At 35.5% G+C, this 17462-nt stretch overlaps 1 protein-coding gene across 1 annotated transcript in view; it reads left to right on the top strand.

Annotated features, from left to right (window-relative positions):
• The first annotated feature begins 119 nt into the window (after window positions 1-119).
• The window catches only part of prkcz (protein kinase C, zeta), a 114660-nt gene continuing 97317 nt past the window's right edge, over window positions 120-17462 (top strand). Inside the window, exons 1-4 of the mRNA XM_082188295.1 lie at window positions 120-714; window positions 10752-10873; window positions 11468-11557; window positions 11800-11850. Coding sequence (XP_082044421.1) covers window positions 644-714; window positions 10752-10873; window positions 11468-11557; window positions 11800-11850 — 334 coding nt within the window. The 5' untranslated portion in view covers window positions 120-643. The remainder of the gene's footprint in view (window positions 715-10751; window positions 10874-11467; window positions 11558-11799; window positions 11851-17462) is intronic.

Raw genomic sequence — 17462 nt, 5'->3', positions numbered from 1 at the left:
GTGCATCATTCTGAACACAACCGTTTCTTCTCTCACCGACCTACTTCTGTTTAATTGGATAAGCATTCAGTCTCTACCGAGTGTGTGTGTGTGTGTGAGCGAGAGAGAGAGAGAGAGAGAGAGAGAGAGTCCGGCTGGACCCACACTGTGCAAACCGTTATCCACCTGCAAAAAAAAAATGCGTTCATGGAATCTGCACATTCCTCGCTGACGTCACGGCGGATCGAAGAATGGAACAGTCGTCGCGCGAAACACGCTGTCGAGCTGTTATGATGTTATGAAGTGCACTTTGGAATATTTCCGCGCGACACGGAATGTCCCACGGAAGCGCAAGTGAACAACAGGTGGATTCCGAGGCCAATCCAGCCCTGGAAGTAGCCATACTTCTGTGTCTCTCCGCCCCTACGAGTAACCATAGCGAAGACACAGTGAAATCCAGCGTACCGGAAAGAAGCTGAATAACGCGCTCGCGATGTGGATCATTTCAACGTTGACGTGACACTGGGGAGCGTTAAGCGTTAAGATTGACTACTGACACAGTTCATTCGGAATTATGTCATTTTACATATGATATCGTATTTTAATAGACAGAGGCTGTGTATTTTTTGTCCCAAGGGAGTGTTTGTAGACTTTTGGAGTTATAATGCCTGTCAGTAACGGATCGGTGATGGATTTGCCGTCGGAATACGTGAAAATAAAGGCACATTACGGAGGGTGAGTGTTGTAAACTTTCACAGGTTAATGGTTTAAAGTCGGCCTGCTGTTCAGTGGCGTCAAAGGTCGGAATATGTCCGGTTTTTGGCAGATTAATGTAAACAGAACTTCCCTCCCACACCTGGAAAACTTTGACATATTGAATGTTTTGATATTTCTTTCAACTTAAGATTCATTTGATTTACTTTTAACAGATATTTAACAATATATTTAGTTATTTTGGAGACATTTTACACATAAAGAAATGAACAATATATTTGAAAAATATTATTAAAAGTATAAAGACTCTTTTAGTTTACTTGAAGCATGTTGCCATCTCATGGGTGCCACCATATTGACATCACATGATCACCAGCCATGCCATGCAATTGATTAAAGTTGGTATGTTTTTGACCAGCTAAAAGTAAACAGTAATTTACTGAGTGCATTTTTCAGTATGAAATATTGTTGTGTGGCTCTTATTGCCACTTGTTGCTCAGAACACCTCTACTGTATGCTGTTGCATACCAGGATTTTGATTAGTAGCCTATTATAAAAGACAAGTTTCAGTGTTGACAATTCGATCACCTTCAGACATTTTTGATTCTGCTGGTTGCTTGAGAGATCTTTTGAAGAGGTGAAGTCAGATCAGTGTTATTCCACCAGCTTAGCTTGAACTGAAGTAATATTAGTGACATGACTTGAATTGGCTGACCCCTGCTGTGTCTTCTGTCATTAAACAATAGAGAATTGTTTACTATTTCCAACTTGTAATTATCGTCCTCCTCAGGCTTTAAAATCTAGGCTTTATATTTTGATTAAATGCTTTTGGCTAAAAGTGCCATGATGTAGGCGGTCAGGAGAGAGTGAGATAACACAAACACCCACTGTCTACATACATCATTGTGAATCATTGTTATTAATCACATCATCACTCAGCAGCTTTAGTGCACAGAGGGTGATATCACCCGGGTTTTGGTCAACAATGTGAATGATTCGTTTTTCGAAACCTCAACGTGTAGTCGTACAGCATTCTTAAACAAGGCCTTGACCATGTCTTGAATATGGCATCATTTGATTTTAGGGAATTAAATAAGGATTAAAAAGGATTTAGGCGAATAAATACAAATACATTACAAAAAGTTCTTGTTCTAATTGTAGTTATGAAGGAATCAATTTAAACAATATACCCACATTATAAAAATATGCCCACATTCACTCTTATTCGTGTCTTATATCTCGAAAAACGCAAACGTCACTTTCAGGTATGAATTACATGAATCATGTAGGCTAAATGATTGCATATTTTTTATTCAAAATGGCAATTCAAAAGTTTGCGTCTCTGAATATTAGGCCTGTCGGTCGTTGACCATTTCTGTTATAAAATAATTGTCAAATATTAATTGTTTTGCTACTTACATCTTACCACGCACTCTTTTACCATTAAATCTAAAGTGTCACATTGGAATTCGCACTGTGAACAGTAAGGCCCGCCTTCTTTGATTTGATTTGCCATCTCAATCATTTTGGCATTGACAATTTTTGTTAGACCCTTGAGGCAGACGAGCCTAAAAATGTAATCCATCAATGTCTATGGTAGTTGTTCTTAAAGGAATGGTTTGCAATAAAATGAAAATTTATTTATGAAAAATCTTTTGGGTGAACATTTAAAGAACATTTAAAGGGGTCATATGATGCTATTTTCAAAGATTAGCCTATTATTTTGTGTATTGGATGTAATAGAATATGTCAACAAACATGCTTAAATGTTTAAAAAATACTTTTGTCTTTAAAAAATTCTTTCTAAAATGCACTGCTTTCTACAAAGCCCCTCCTTCCAAAAAGCGCAGTGTGCTCTGATTGGCCAGCTGACCCAGTGCGTTGTGATTGGCCAAAGACCTCAAGCATTTGTCGGAAATGTAAAGCCCCTTACCATAATCGCGAGCTTCAGCTTCCAGAGCAATTATAAAGACAGTTAATAATGTCGTACTCGTCAATTTTACCATATCAGTTCGAGCCAGAGTCTGATTCTGAAAGTGACCAAAAAGATGACCAAGCCGATCGATCGGAACCAACTTTTCAAGCATGACTTCAGCAGAACGTTTCACAGTGGCAATTTTTTAATTTGACAAATCTCTTAACTTTCAGATACGATGTTATAAACTGTCCTCCGTTAAATGCGCTGCACACACTCAAACATTTGGGTTGTACTCTGGAACAGTGTTGTAAATAAATCTTAAATATTAATTCTCACTGATTCCTAATTGCGTCCACTTTAAAGTCCACCAAATAAAGTGCTTTTGCTTTGGCATTGAAACACACAGTGTCTCCACGACATGGTGGCAACATACTTCGATAACTGTCTGAAGCCATGCCTTTTTTCTTTGCGTATGCATTTGGGCGGCAATATGCAAATATTTCCACATAGTGACGTGAGGGAGAATTCGATCGAGGCGTTTCAGCTTGGTCTGGTTCTGCATTCTTTTAGATAGAATAAATCTTTTTGCGGGAGACTTTGAGTTTGTAACTTTGCAGATCTTATACAACAGCTACATAACACACTAAAGCAAAGGAAAACATGAAAACACATCATATGACCCCTTTAACACTCATCTTTGTTACAACTGGTAGTAATATTAATTTTCACACCTTGAATTAGAGAAGGTAACACTCCAAAATAGTTACTTTTGTATAAATACAGTTTTGAAAAATGTAAGAGATTAGATAGAAAGAGAAGTTCAATCTTTCATTCATTCATTTCATTCAGCCTTTATTGTTGTAAGTTAAAGCTGTTTTATGGCGTAAAAAAATTTATGGGCTTTGATTGTATTTTTCTCTTCTGTTTCAAAATGTAATATTTAACTTCACTTATTTAGTTAGTTTTTCAAATAATGAGGAACATGGATTCTTCGCTTTTTTATATTAATATTCATCTCTAGGGTGGTTGTTTTGCATTCCATACAGCAAAGCATGAGATAATGCACCATAAATCATTGTTGAACTGCATGCTTTACATATTGCAACAGTATGTCCAGCTAGCTTAGTGGGAGGAGAAAGACCTTTGAATCAAGAGCACAATTACCTGTTGGCGTGCCAGTGAACTTGGTATAGGAAGTGAAGAGTGAATATAGTTCCTCACTGTCTGTGGAAGTGTGAAATATCTCTTACATGAGTGTGTAAAAGAGCTCTCTAAATTTGGGTCAGACTTTTTAGTGCATTTTGAAAGCCTTGGTGATTCCCACTTCTAAAAATATTTTGAAGGAAGTTAGCACCAGGCGGGACAGAAATTTTGGTGACTGGCTGACAACCTGAGCCAGGCAGTTGCCTAGCAACAAGTTATAAGCCTCAATAATGACACTTTTTCACAGATTCCAGGCACTATTTATTCAAGCACAGACCTCTCGGTTTCAGTCCAAAACATTTCATTGTTGAGCAATCAAGAGAGAGATTACACGGTTTTAAATAGCACATCTCTAAAGAGAAATTGCCTGTGAGTCACCTGAAGTGTCACGTTTTAGCTTTGTACATTTGTAATAGACAGAAGTTGTTTGTCATGCTGGTAAAAAGTGTACGCTGTTTTGCCATACATAAAATGTCACTATTACTTGATAGATACTGATATTCCATTATGCATTGAGTCTCAGCGACAGCCCTATATAGGCTATGCAAACAGCTAAAATGTGCCCGGGGAAGGGCCTGATTTTTTTTCTTTTTTTTTCTAGCAAATCAGAAATGCTTTCTGCTTGTCAATCATTTTGCAAGTTTGGGTTGGCTGATATGTTTAAGGGTGGGGTTTGTGGTTGAAGTGTTGGGGGCTGGTCTCAGTGGCTAAATCTAGCAGAAGTTAGCAAAAAAAAAAAAAAACGTTGTATGTATGTTGATGCTAAAGCATTTGATGTTATCCCACATAAACTAACGAACTGTGTTTTTCATTGGATTAGACTTTAGGTTAGGATAGGAAAAGGAAAAATAGGATAGGATAGGATAGGATAGGATAGGAAAAAAAAAATGTACACTACCGTTTTAGTGTTATTTTTGTTAATGAAAACTATGGTGAATAATCGTTAACAAGCTTTTTTTCTCATGACTAAAGGCTGAAATATACACTTTATACTTTATACAGCCTACTAAACAGATTTTAAAATACTAGCGCCCGGTTTGTCTAGTCCCAGACTAAAATGCATGTTTGAGCTGTTTTAACTGAAAGCAGCTTGCGCTGACATATCTTAAACTATGTCACTGCCATTGTTTTGTCTCAAGATACACACCAGAAATGTTTTTTCTAAAGCACATTTATAAAAGCTACTTAAATACCCTAATTAAACTAAGGCCTAGTCCTGGCTTATGTTTTTAATGTTTATGAAAGAAGCCACTTATGCTCACCAAGGATGCATGCATTTATATGATAAGTAAAAAAAAGTTTTCTATATTTACTTTTTTTTTTTAAATGTAATTTATTCCTGTGATGTCAAAGCTGAATTTTACTCCAGTGTCACATGATCTATCAGAAATCATTCTAATATGCTGATTTGCTGCTCAAGAAACTATTTTATTACGTTATGGATTTTGCTAAATTATAATGGTTCTTTTACATAACCATAAACAAACCTTCATCTCTTGGCAATACACTGAATTAACATGAACCTGTTAACTTTTGACCAATGACAAAAAAGGAGTGTGTAAACACACTTGAGTTTAACTTCACTCAACCATTGGCCGCCTGCGCTGCCAGCAGAGAGTTTAACTTGGCAGGTATTTCTCATTTCCATTTCCAGTGCTGGACTTTAGTCCAGGACTCATGAGGTTCAGAGAGATTTGATTTGCTACAGCAACCACACAGACAGAACTGTAGATAATGCGCACCACCCATAAATCACTACCATATGGTTAAACCACAAGTGAAACTTTTTGGTCCATTATAATGTAATAAAAATGCTAATGTTACCAATGACATTGTTTTTTTGTTAAATTAAAAAAAGCAATTATGTGAGATGTCTGAATGCACCTGAGAAAAGTAGTCTGAATTTGAGAACAAAACATTCAGAATCAGTGAATAGGCCTTAAATTCCACTTAAATTCTTAAGTTTTAGTGCTAAGTGTAGAGCACAGTGACATCATAACGCAGACTTAGCATCCTTAAACTTTTTCCCATCAATCAAGTCTGCTCTGTGGGAAATTGAGTTTATATCCAGTACTGAACCTGATGACACTATTCTCCATAGAGACACGACGTTTTTTAAGTTCACTGAGCTTCATCTCTCGTGTGGGTTTCCTCATTGGCTAGTTGCACCATTTCAGGTCGGATTTATAGTTTGGAAACTCAAGGAGCAGGGTGTGTTCTTGATGATTCAGCCTGTGCATATGAGGCACAGCTGTTACCCAAAACTGCACTCAGCTGGACAGCTCATCCAAGGGTTTGAGGATTGTTTCTTTACAACAAAAAAGAGGCAGGCCACACATGTAGGCTATTGTAGTTCTTTACCATGGAGCCAAAGATTTAATTCTAAAAGAGAGTTTCAGAATTCTCCACAGTTCTGGATCTTCTGTTCAGTTTGGAAATTTCAAACACACATAGGCCTAATATTCTAGAACTTTGTACTAGCAAAGTCTGGATGACTGACTGTGATAACATATGTTACTTTACATTTTCTGCATGATATAAAATTACTTTAGCTTGCTTCTTTTTGTCAAAGAAGATTTTAGAATTTAAGATTATATTATATAGAAATATATTTTAAGTACTGTTCAAAAGTTTGGGGTCTGTAATTTTTTTTAAATTATTATTTGAAAATAATTCTCATCAAGGCTGCACTTATTAAATCAAAAATACAGTAAATAGTGAAATATTATTACGATTTAAATATATATTTTGTCCTATTTTAAAATGTAGTTTATTCCTGTGATGTCAAAGCTGAATTTTCAGGATCCTTACGCCAGTCTTCAGTGTCACATGATCCTTCAGAAATCATTCTAATAGATGTACTGCTCAAGAAACATTTTTTATTATTATTAATGTTGAAAACAGTTTAATATTTTGTCAAAACTGTGATGCATTTTTTTCCAGGATTCTTTGATGAATAGAAAAGCATTTATTGGATATAGAAGACTTTTGTAACATTATAAATGTCTTTACTGCTACTTTTGATCAATTTAAGGCATCCAAATAAAAGTATTAGCTAACATACTTGTATAACCTTTTAATTTGAACGACTAGTGTATGTCTAAGACATTTAGGGGTTATAATCACTGGGTTTGAATTATTTCCATGTTCATTTACCACATTCATCTTTATATTTAGTTAGACAGATACGTCGTGTCTCTTGACACTTTTTTTTTTCAGTACTATTAACATTTTGGATGGTGTTTTGAATTTGGGATGGGTCGACTCGGCATCCAACAAGCAACTTTGCGACCGTCGTCCATTCCTATCCAAAACACCATGATAGTGCCATACTTTTTGTTAGCGTTTTTTCTTGTTAAATGGTTATCAGATCATTTTCACTAAAGTTAATCTGTTGTGCACTAATTCACACTATCCGATTATGAATCATAAAAAGAGGTTTAGCTGCTGACTAATAACTACTGTTTACAAAAATTGATGAATCTCTGCTGAATCTCAGTGTTTTCCTTAGAGGAGTTTATTTCTTGACGTTGTGATAGCTGCTAGTCACACCTTTGTCAAATGTTTGAGTTTATGTTATTCTGTGCCAGAGCAAATTGCCAAATGCATGTGTGATCATTCACAAATCAAGAGTTCAGATTGAATCAGAAACTCTTTATTTATCACCTCTGTTGTTCTTCTATTCAGTGCAAATAACATTATTGCCACTCTTATGAGTCTCTTATGACTTCAGAACCACCATTCTCTGTTTTAATATGGAGTGAGAAATTAACACCTCTGAAATGACTTTATTTAACTGTTGGCATCCTCGGGGATGGTTAGCACTTATTAGTGTTAATCAGAAATGTTTCACATGGCTCACTCTGGAATTGAATTTCCCTGCCAGCCTCTTCAGTTGCGTCAGTGCCGAGCGAAGCGCCATCCAAACGGCAGGTGCTCGAGGGACTCCTAACGTTTATCAGTTGATCAGGCCTTGAGAGTCGTGCAGTAGGAGATCCTTTCACCCCAAGCTTCAGTGCGGGCCAGTCGCACGGGGGCTGAGCATGGTTGGGGACGGATGGAGGCATAAGGGCAGAGTGGCAGATGATAGACTCATGATGAAGGTTTCCCCGCTGAGGGGCAAGCTGTTATAGAGCTCATCTCAGCAGAAACACACACACACACACACACACACACACACATACACACTGTATAGCTGACTTGTCATACATCACATTTTCCATCCACAAAGGAACTGTGGGAGGTCTGTAGACGGATTTGTAAAAATTATATATTAAAAAAAAGAAAGAAATATAGTAAATGTCTAAATTCAATATTTCTAAATGAAGGTAATTTTATACCTAAGTAAGTAAGTATATATATATATAAAAAGAAAAATATAAAGTAAAAATTAATGTTGCAATTGAACCAAGCTCTTTGTATGATTAGATAGAGAAATGTATAATAATTGATGATAAATTATCATTTATATTATTTATCATGAATCTTTTTTTGTTGTCACATTAATATTTTAGCAAGTAAGCATTTAAAATAATAATATTAATAATAATAAACAATATTGTATAAATGGTCTTTATATTCAACATTTCTAAATGTTTTTAAAGGTCAAGGTTTAAAGACAAATAAAAATGATTTAAAATAATTTATGATGAATGATCATTTCAGAGGAGGGTTACTAGGAATACTAAGGATTACGAATAATAAAAAAGAATATAATTTAAAGGTATAGCGGAGGATGTTTTACTTCCTGGTGGGTAACCTATACTATTGGTCCTCCTAATTGTCAATCATTCTGGTGAATCAATCAAACTTTTCAAAAAGTGGAGAGGGCGGGTCTTATCTAAAATTTGGAAAGATCCTCCGCTATACCTTTAAGTATGCAATATTTAAAATATAGATATTTAGGGGTTGTATTATAATTACACGTTTATATTTTATTTTTCTAAATGTGTTTTTTTTTCTTTAGCTTTTAATAAAAAAAGGTTGCTAAAGAATTGCAATTGAACCAAACTCTTTATATGATTACATATTTTTTTATTTTTTTAATAATAATTGTAGATAATAAATTATATTTAATCACATTAAAAATAATCACATTATGAAATAAATGTTTTTCTCCTAAACACGTTGGGAACAATTAATTGCCCCCTTTTATTAAATACTTTTTGCAACCTCCTTTTTTCCAAGATAACAGCTCTGAGTTTTCTCCTATAATGCCCGATGAGTTTGGAGAACACCTGACAAGAGATCAGAGACCATTCCTCCATACAGAATCTCTCCAGATCCGTCAGATTCCCAGATCCATGTTGGTGCTTCTTCTCTTCAGTTCAGCCCTCTCATTTTCTATGGGGTTCAGGTCAGGGACTGGGATGGCCATTGCAGATGCTTGGTTTTGTGCTCAGTGACCCATTTTTGTTTTGATTTTGATGTTTGTTTTGGATCACTGGCCTGTTGGAAGATCCAAACATGGCCCATTATAAGATTTCTAGCAGAGGTTGTCAGGTTTAGATTTTTTATCTGTTGGTATTTGATCGAATCCATGATGCCATGTATCTGAACTGACAAGATGTCCAGGACCTCTAGCAGAAAATTAGGCCCACAACATTAAAGATACAGCAGAGTATTTCATTTTACACATGGGGTACTTTTTTATCCCTGTGTGCACCAAACCCATAGCCTGAGAAAACCCAGACAACTTCTGGCAAATTTAGATTTGCTCTGCAAGTAGTCTGGCAAAGAGCTCATTCAAGTCCATTTCTAATCCGTCGAAATCACGGCACCAATCAGAAACGTTGAGGCGGGCTTTACACGATGACGATCGCTCTATCCAATTGCGCCCAGAGGCATTTGAGCGACGTCCGTTGGTGAAGCGCATCAACTTTTGAATGCATTATTATATTCAAATTGCAAACACATGAGGACAGTCTCCATGAAAGACCCACTGGCAGATGAACGTGCTACTACATTTCTCTCCGAAACGGTAGGAAATTAAATTAGATTTAATAGAGGATTTTAACTGTGACAAGATGATTGACAGGGCAGTTTACGTGACGGGATGCACGTGACAGATCCGTCCGACAAAGATGACGAAGTAGTGTGTCCCAAAGCTTGCCTACTTTTTTGCTACACATTCAAAAGTAAATACCTTTTCTTCACAAAAAGAGTACATACTTTTATGGCGTAGTGTAACTTAGGCGAATTGGGACGCAGCATATGGCTTTACACAATGACGATCGCTCTGATTGGTTTTAGGTCTATCCAATTCCGCCCAGAGACATTTGAGCGATGTCCGTTGGTGACGCCCCTTTGGAAATGAGTTATCAATGAAGCTTTGCCAGACCATAACTCAGTTACTACTGAGAATGGTCTGGTTTTAACCAGGCTACCAAACCCATGTTTGCTGCCAAAAAAGCCTTTTTTTTTTGTTTCATCTGACCACGTAATATTATACGATATGCGATATGATGGCCAATATATCGTGCATCCCTAAATTTAAACATTTCTTAGTAATATGTTTGCACTTGTGTACCTGGCTTAAACGACCATCTCTATCTGAAGTGATTCTGAGCACAGCACCAAATCATGTTTTCTTGTACTTGGCTCTCCGGCAGCTCTTTCCCTATGCGGAGTGAAAGTGGGACAGGGACCAGACTAGACAGCTGTGTACTAGAGGTTCGTAAGAAAAGTCTCTTGTATCCAAACAGATGTGGCTTGTTTGGCTGTGGATGCACAGTGTCAGTCCAGTGTTGCAAATTAAAGCTACAGAGAGCTCCTCTAAAACAGCTAGTGTTTAAATGCAGAAGTCCAACTTTAGGTTGCGTCTTTTATAGTGTGAAATAACTTGTCTTGTATCGTTTACCTTTAACCAAATAAAGCCCATTATTAAACAAGAATTTTACTGTTCTCAGATGCCGTTTTTTTTATTTATTTTTTTTAGGGACATGCTGATCTCGGACTTGGATTTGACCATGACATACACAGAGGTGTGTGAGGAGGTGAGAAAGATGTGTGGTGTCCGCAGAGAGATGCCGATAACACTCAAGTGGATCGACGATGAAGGTATGTATGACCTTTGAACTTTGGCCTAAGTGGCTTCAGCTGAAAAGGGAAGTTAATTCAGAAGTAGAGCAAGTTATTACATTTTAATTAGACAAACCAACAAAAAATTATTAGACAAATTTTTTATTAATTAGACAAAAAAAAAAAAAAAACTTTTTTGTTTTAAATACCGCACCAATGAATCGTTCACAATAAGAAATAAAATAAAATATAAAAAATTAAATAAAATAAAAAACTTACATAAAGCATATAAATGTTGCCTTGGCAATGAACTGAAATAAAATTAGTTTAAAAGATACTAAAATTACTAAAATTGTATATAAATGTATAAATAATAATAATAATAAATAAATAAAAAAAGCTAATAAAAAAGTTTTTTTGTTTTTTTACTAAAACTTAAGATGAAATGAAAACTAAAAATATAAAATAGAAGCTATTCAAATTATTAATAAATAATATAGTAAATAAATAATACTAAAACAACACTTCCCTAGACCCGGAGTTGAAAATCCCTGGGCTAAATGTCAACTATAAATATTGCCCCGTGATGATATTTTAGACTATTTGTCTACATTGTCATTTCTTGTTTTTAAGGAGACCCGTGTACCATCTCATCCCAGATGGAGCTGGAGGAAGCATTCCGGATCTACAACCGAAACCGGTGCTCAGGACTCCTTTTGCATGGTACTTCATTGATTCACTCAAAACACAAAATGAATATATTTTCCCGCTTAATGCAGATTCAAACCACACAGCGGAAATCCGCCAAACCACTCAAAATATCATGTGTACACTGTACAGCTGAAGCACTTAATACATATTTCTTTATTTGCACATTTCACATTTGATGACCCCACATCTATAAATAGATAAAACCACTGGACTGAGTCACACTCATTTCTCTCTGTCTTTCTTTCTCTGTCTAGTATTCCCAAGCATTCCTGAAAAACCTGGTATGCCGTGCCCAGGAGAGGACAGTAAGTCTAAAGTCATCCTGCCACTTTCAGGCTTTTTCATGTGATCTTCAGTGCTGATCAGGTTTAAAGAGGTCATTCTGTCAGTTACAGTCACTCGATACAGGAAACAGATTTAAAATGATCTCTTTCAAGTCTGTGAAGGAACCATTCGGACTGGTTTTTGGGAGCTGGATCAAAAGATTCTTTGAAAATATCTCACTTATAAGAATAATGCATCCGTGAATCGGAAATTGCTACTGTCAGAAACAGGCCACGAAGCAAAGTCTGATGTCAAGATGCTCAGTGAACTTAAAGTGTTTGCTTTATTCATCACACAAAGCTAAATGGCTTCAGAAAACACGAAATATAGCACATGGACTACTTCTATGGTGCTTTTTGTCATATTAGTGCTTGATTATATGGAAAAGAGTGCATTTTCAAACTTTTTCCTATTGATTAAAAAAAAAATGTTTGGTCAAATGTACAGTTATATACAGGATACAACTTACTACTACTTCTTAGATTGTGTATTGAATATAAATAAATAGGTTAAAATGGTAAAATAAGATGAACTTAAGAAAACAAATGAAAAGATAAATAATCATAACAAATAGCAATTTGGCAATGAGTAGTCAAATGTACAGAGAGATATATGCAAGAATACAAAAATGCAGAGAAAAGTTATACACATTGGAATGACATGAGGTCGAGTTAATAGGAGTACATTTTTATTTCAAGGATAATTTTTATTTCTAGGTGAACTATTCTTGAAAAAGGGTAATGGATTTAGTTTTAGTGTCTATAAGGTAAGATTTTATGGTGGAAAAATGTCCTCTCTCAGTGGGGTCGTATGCCACATTGGTAACTGCACAGTAATCCTGTGTTAATGTGCACATTTACTGCCCTGAAGGCCAGACGGGGCTGAACTGCTGACTCAGTGCCTCGTACAGAGAATGGCTGCCCCTTTCTGAAAGCATTATGAATTCACGATCATTCTTGCCTATGGCTCAGGCGTGAAAGATGCGGTCTGTGCTGTTTGTGTGTGTGAGAGAGAATGTGCTGCCCTGTCATACAAGTAGTGCTAATTCTATTGATGGTTCCCTGGTGCATCTTGTATGTGCCTATGAGGAATGCTCCTAATATGCTTTGTATGCTTGTGAGTGTGTGTGTGTGTGTGTTTTGGAGCCTCTTTTGCTTTGCATTGCATACAGATGAAAGTACCTTGCGTTTCTGTTCTTTGTCTGAATGATGTCTTCAGTTCACTGTGGATGTGGTCTTGCTTTGTACATGAGAGGTGTTTGTCTGACCTCCTCTGATTGCCGTTCTGTCGGTACATAATGATTTATGACAGGCTGTTAACTTCTGTCTGTGTTCGTTTCTGTTCTGGCCCAGTTTTCTTTCTCCTTGTCAGCAATTTGTGCTGTATTTGTGTCAGGTGTTTTCTCAGAGGAGGTGAGAGAGGCAGTTAAATAAAATAAATACATATGCTGCATGTTTTCCAGTGAAGCACGGTTTTCAGTGTTTTGGAACGGTTCGGTTCGAAGTAAATGCTGCTACTCATGAACTCATCTCTGTATGTGCTCTATGTTTGGGTCACTTATGCATTTTGGGAATGTATACAACCATCTTTCCAAACATGCTTATACAACATTATTCCAAACGTGCTTGTAAACCGGCCATTGTCAACAAAAGAGAAAATTGGGCTTGTCGCAGTTTTCCACCATAGTAAAATCTTAATGAATTAACATTTGAAAATTAAAACATTAATTCAGGCATAAATATTAGTATTGTAATTTTACAGTTTTCTATTGTTGTTGTTATTATTATTATTATTATTATTTTTTTAAACTATTTTATGATAGTAATGTTTCTTATTTTTATCGAATAATAATAATTATCATTATTAAATAAATAATAATAAATTATGTTATTGTAATATTTCACTGTAAAATAAACTGAGTATTTAATAATAATAATAAATAGTAATTATTAAATACAATAATTATATAATAATTTTGATATCACAAAATAATTGGTCTGCAAACATGTAGCCTTTTATTTTATCATGTAACGTAGTAACAAATCAAAATTCCAAAAAAAGCGAAATTTTAAATAGGGACTACACGACATTCCTCCAAGGTCAGTGACATCACCAACCCTAAAATTTATATAAACCCCGCCCCCTGAACACGATTCATAGATGATCAAGACAGAATATGCTAATCAATGACTAGAAGATAACTACACATAAGCAACATAAATTCATCAACCAACCCTTCAGAAACGTCCTGTTGCATTCAACATGTTGTCACTTCTTCTTGAGTCTGTTCATTATTGTCTGAATCCGGTTTGAACATAAAAGTGACATTTTCAGTGCATGTCTGTGTGAATGAAAGCTGTTGAAGCTCCGCCCTCTGTGCCAGGAGCAGCAGCTCATTTGCATTTAAAGGAACAGACATAAAACGTGTGTTTTTGCTCACCCTCAAAAATTTACAATTTTAACATGCTATATAAAAATATTTTTGGGGTATTTTGAGCTAAAACTTCACATACACACTCTGGGGACATCAAAGACTTATTTTACATCTTGTGAAAAGGGCATTATACCACCCCTTTAATGGTTTTTACTCTGATGTGACTTGGTTTAAATAAATAGTATGTTTATGTATACATACAAATGTTTTCAAATTGGGTGTTTGTTGATTATATTTAACCAGAAACTGTGTGGACATCAAATGGAACATGAATTTATTAGACAAAAAAAACCCTGAAAGGACTTTGCTCCCTCATTTCAGAAGTCCAGTCCACACTCATGTGTGATGCAGCGGTGCTGAACACAGGAATCCAAGTGACTGTGTGATTTGACAGTGTAAAGACCTCAGGTTCAGCTGCTTACTGTTGTGTGGAATTGGTCTGGGCTTATTACTGTGAAAGGTTAGTTATTCACGTCGTGCATGAAAGCTCAGTAACTTTGAGTGGCTCTGGTACAGTGTTGTAGGGACAAAGAATTATAACCTTTATTCAGGAATCAGGAATAATCTGCTTCACTGATCATGGCTGCTTTTTTTCCACAGAATCCTGTTAAAGCATTTTTGTGGGATGGTGACTAGTAGAGCTGCACGAATAATTGTTAAAATATCGCAATCTCGTTTCAAACACGCGATCTTGTTCTTAAATGACATCGATTTGTCTCTGTCTATTAAACCTTTGACAAGTATGATTACAGCAAACATTCAAATCTGCGTTGCCACTGAGCCCGAGAGGGCAGTTGTCATGTAGGCTATAGGTATGAAACAGCTTCACAAACAATCTTTCAAACACACAGTATCATTATTTTTGTGTTACACTAATTCAAATTATCACAGATGTACTGGGATAAAACTAAAAGTTTGGTTCGGATATAAACACTGTTGTCTACAGTAGCGAGAAATCGAGTAAATCACCTTTTGAAAGTAACTTGACACTTCTAGTAAAGATTGTATCTACATTGTTCGTTACACTGGTTGGTGGCGACAAGTGACTGTTAAAAAAATGATTTGTCATTGAATCATTCATTCAAGAGACTCATTCAAAAATGCTGATACATCCAGTAACGAGACAGGTGAAGTCTTTATGAGTGAGTCATTGAATCATTCATGTGTGAGTCATTGAATCATTCATTCAAACCATTTAAAAAATGTATTTATTCAAATTAATTAAATATATATATATATATATATATATATATATGTGTATATTTAAACAGACTGCAGCAATTCACATTTTGTCTGAACCTCTTGTAAATTCATGTTATTTTGTTTAGTTGTCTCAAAATCGTCTGATCTCTGATCTTGACAATCCTGATCTGTTTTAAACCAAGAAATTGTGATTCTCAATTTATCCAGAATCGTGACTTGACATTTCATTTTCATAAAAGAACCATAAAAGTAGTCAATATGATTTATTCTAAGTCTTTTAAAAACCATAATAATGATGTGCATGGAACAGAATGAAATTTAGGGAGGGGTAGTTCATCCAAATGTAATCAGTAATAGGGACATAATTGTAAGTTTTGGGTGAATTAGTGCTTTAAAGCAGCAATAATAGCACTCTGCAATAGTGCTTCCTTGTTTGATGATGGTTCTTGACACTCTTGAGAGTCACTGATAGGAAGACATACAGTATCTTCATAAGCTCAGTCTCTCCCGTTTCTACAAGACTCCGTCTCGCTGAGGTGTGTAGGAGGTCTCTGTCAGTTTAATCACTGATCTCAAAGTCTTCAGGGTTTTCGCTGCTGTCTCGAGTCCTTTGATTCTATCAGTGGTTGCAAACACTTACTGTTTGTTTAACATCAAAAACTAGATTATTTCAGAAGGTTTGTCACACTGCACATTGACTGACTAATCTACAAATCACTGCACATTTCCCCCCCACATTTTTTCCTCCATTTTATATGCAAATTATCTCTTATAATTGGTTATCCTCTGTTCATTAGGGCGATGGAAATTACTGAATAGATAATATTTTCATGATATTTTGGTACTATATCATTATCGACTGTTTTTTTTATATATTTTTTTTTTCCACATCTCTCGATATTATGTATTGGCTAGTATTGATGTAGGCTATCTTTAGCCAATGTCAAAATTAATATCCATTTCTCCTACTGAACTTTAACATTTTGTGATCCCTAAAAAATAATAAAATGTTAATGTTTTATTTTTTACATTTATTTATAAAACTACATTAATATATAGAAACAAATGTTTTTCTTAGAGAAGCACATGATTTTAATTGATGGTATATTAGGAAGCTTTGGTTATACTTACCATTTGTCTTAATATTATGTCCAATATAGAATATGAATCAAACCCTCAAAATTTAAATTGGATGATTCGCGTCAAATGAAAATTACAATGTGTAATGAAAATTTGTCAGTTTACTCATAATTTATAGGAAGTGCCTTCTCCAGCTGCAATTAAATGGTTAGTTAGTTCACCCAAAAATGAAAAACTTGTCATCATTTACTCACCCTCATGTCGTTCCAAACCCACAAGATTTACATTCATCTTCGAAACAAAAATGAAGATATTTTTTAATGAAATCTGAGTGATTTTTGTCCCTCCATTGACAGCTACGCAACTACAACTATGACGCTTTAAAACGTTTATAAAGAGATCGTAAAACTAATCCATATGAATTAAGCGGTTTAGTCAACATTTTCTGAAGAGACTCGATCGCTTTATATGATGAAAAGATTTTATTTTTTGGGCTTTTATCCACATATAAACATTCATCAGCTCACACATCAGTTGTAAATGGAAGCTCAAGCATGTTCGCTTGACAGTTCATTCTCGTGTTACGCAGATCGAGCTTCCACAAGAACCAATGAGGTTTGTTCTCATGTATCAAGCAGGTTCGTTCACTGATCAATGTTTGTATGTGAATAAAAGCCTATATTTAATCTATTCATCATGTAAAGCAATCGAGTCACTTCAGAATCTTCAGAATCAGAGCTCAATTCATATGGATTAGTTTTACGATCTCTTTATGAACTTTATGAAGCGACAAAGTGGTGTTTGCATAGCTGCCAATGCAGGGACACAACATATTTCAGATCTTCATATTAAAAATATCTTCATTTGTGTACCAAA

The sequence above is a fragment of the Leuciscus leuciscus genome, assembly GCF_965113295.1.
Source record: "Leuciscus leuciscus genome assembly, chromosome: 13".
Classification (NCBI taxonomy): domain Eukaryota; kingdom Metazoa; phylum Chordata; class Actinopteri; order Cypriniformes; family Leuciscidae; genus Leuciscus; species Leuciscus leuciscus.
Note: the sequence above shows the minus strand (reverse complement) of the source record. Positions and strands in the feature narration are given on the sequence as shown.